At 60.0% G+C, this 792-nt stretch overlaps 2 protein-coding genes across 2 annotated transcripts in view; one reads left to right on the plus strand and one right to left on the minus strand.

The window, feature by feature from the left end:
* Positions 1-792, minus strand: part of DDX49 (DEAD-box helicase 49) — a gene marked incomplete at its 5' end in the record, with an annotated part of 23,119 nt that overhangs the window by 6,646 nt on the left and 15,681 nt on the right. The gene's annotated exons all lie outside the window — the stretch shown is intronic.
* COPE (coatomer protein complex subunit epsilon) overlaps positions 34-792 on the plus strand; it is a gene marked incomplete at its 5' end in the record, with an annotated part of 4,393 nt that continues 3,634 nt past the window's right edge. The window contains 4 exon segments of the mRNA XM_017727497.1: positions 34-129; positions 376-476; positions 749-789; position 792. The exon segment at position 792 is cut by the window's right edge and continues 108 nt beyond it. Coding sequence (XP_017582986.1) covers positions 34-129; positions 376-476; positions 749-789; position 792 — 239 coding nt within the window.

Here is a 792-nt window from a genome sequence, read left to right on the forward strand (position 1 = left end):
GTGTGGGGCTGGTTTGTTGTGGATGTCTGAAGCCCTCAGAGGTTCTTGTTTCCTCCCTCCCTTCAGCCGTCCAGCCTGGAGAAGGAGGTGGAGAGGGACGTGTTCCTGTTCCGAGCCTACATCGCCCAGGTGAGGCTGACTGGGGTTTCATAGGAACTGTGGAACTGTTTGGGCTGGGAGGACCTTCAAACCAACCTTCCACTGTCGCCAAGCCCCGTCCAGCCCGGCCTTGGGCACATCCAGGGGCAGCCACGGCTGCTCTGGGAATTCCCTCCCAGTATCCCATCCATCCCCGCCCTCTGGGAAGCCCTTCCCTGTGTCCTGATCCCCCTGAGTTCTGCTCCAACTCCAGCCTGCCTTTCCTGCCTTTCCTAGAGGAAATACGGGGTGGTCCTGGACGAGATCAAGGCCAGCGCCAGCGCGGAGCTGCAGGCAGTGAGGATGTTCGCAGAGTTCCTGTCCAGCGAGAGCCAGAGGTGAGGGCTGCTCCTCCCCTCTCCCCACGGGGGACAATCTGCAGAGTTGTGGGGTTTGTGGTGGTGCAGTGAGTGTGGAAAAGGCAGAATTCCACAGAATCCCAGAGCTGTGGGACTCTGTGACTTGGAGGGGGTTTAAGGATTATCCAAACCTCCCACCAGCTCCAAGTCTCATCCAGCCAGGCCTTGGACCCTGCCAGGGGCAGCCTCAGCCTCTCCCATCGTTGTCCCTCATCCAGCCAGCCCCAGGTTCCCTCTCTCCCTGCCCACAGGGATGCAATTGTGGCAGATCTGGACAAGAAGATGGCCAAGAGCG

Source organism: Corvus brachyrhynchos, unplaced genomic scaffold, assembly GCF_000691975.1.
Source record: "Corvus brachyrhynchos isolate BGI_N302 unplaced genomic scaffold, ASM69197v1 scaffold212, whole genome shotgun sequence".
NCBI lineage: Eukaryota > Metazoa > Chordata > Aves > Passeriformes > Corvidae > Corvus > Corvus brachyrhynchos.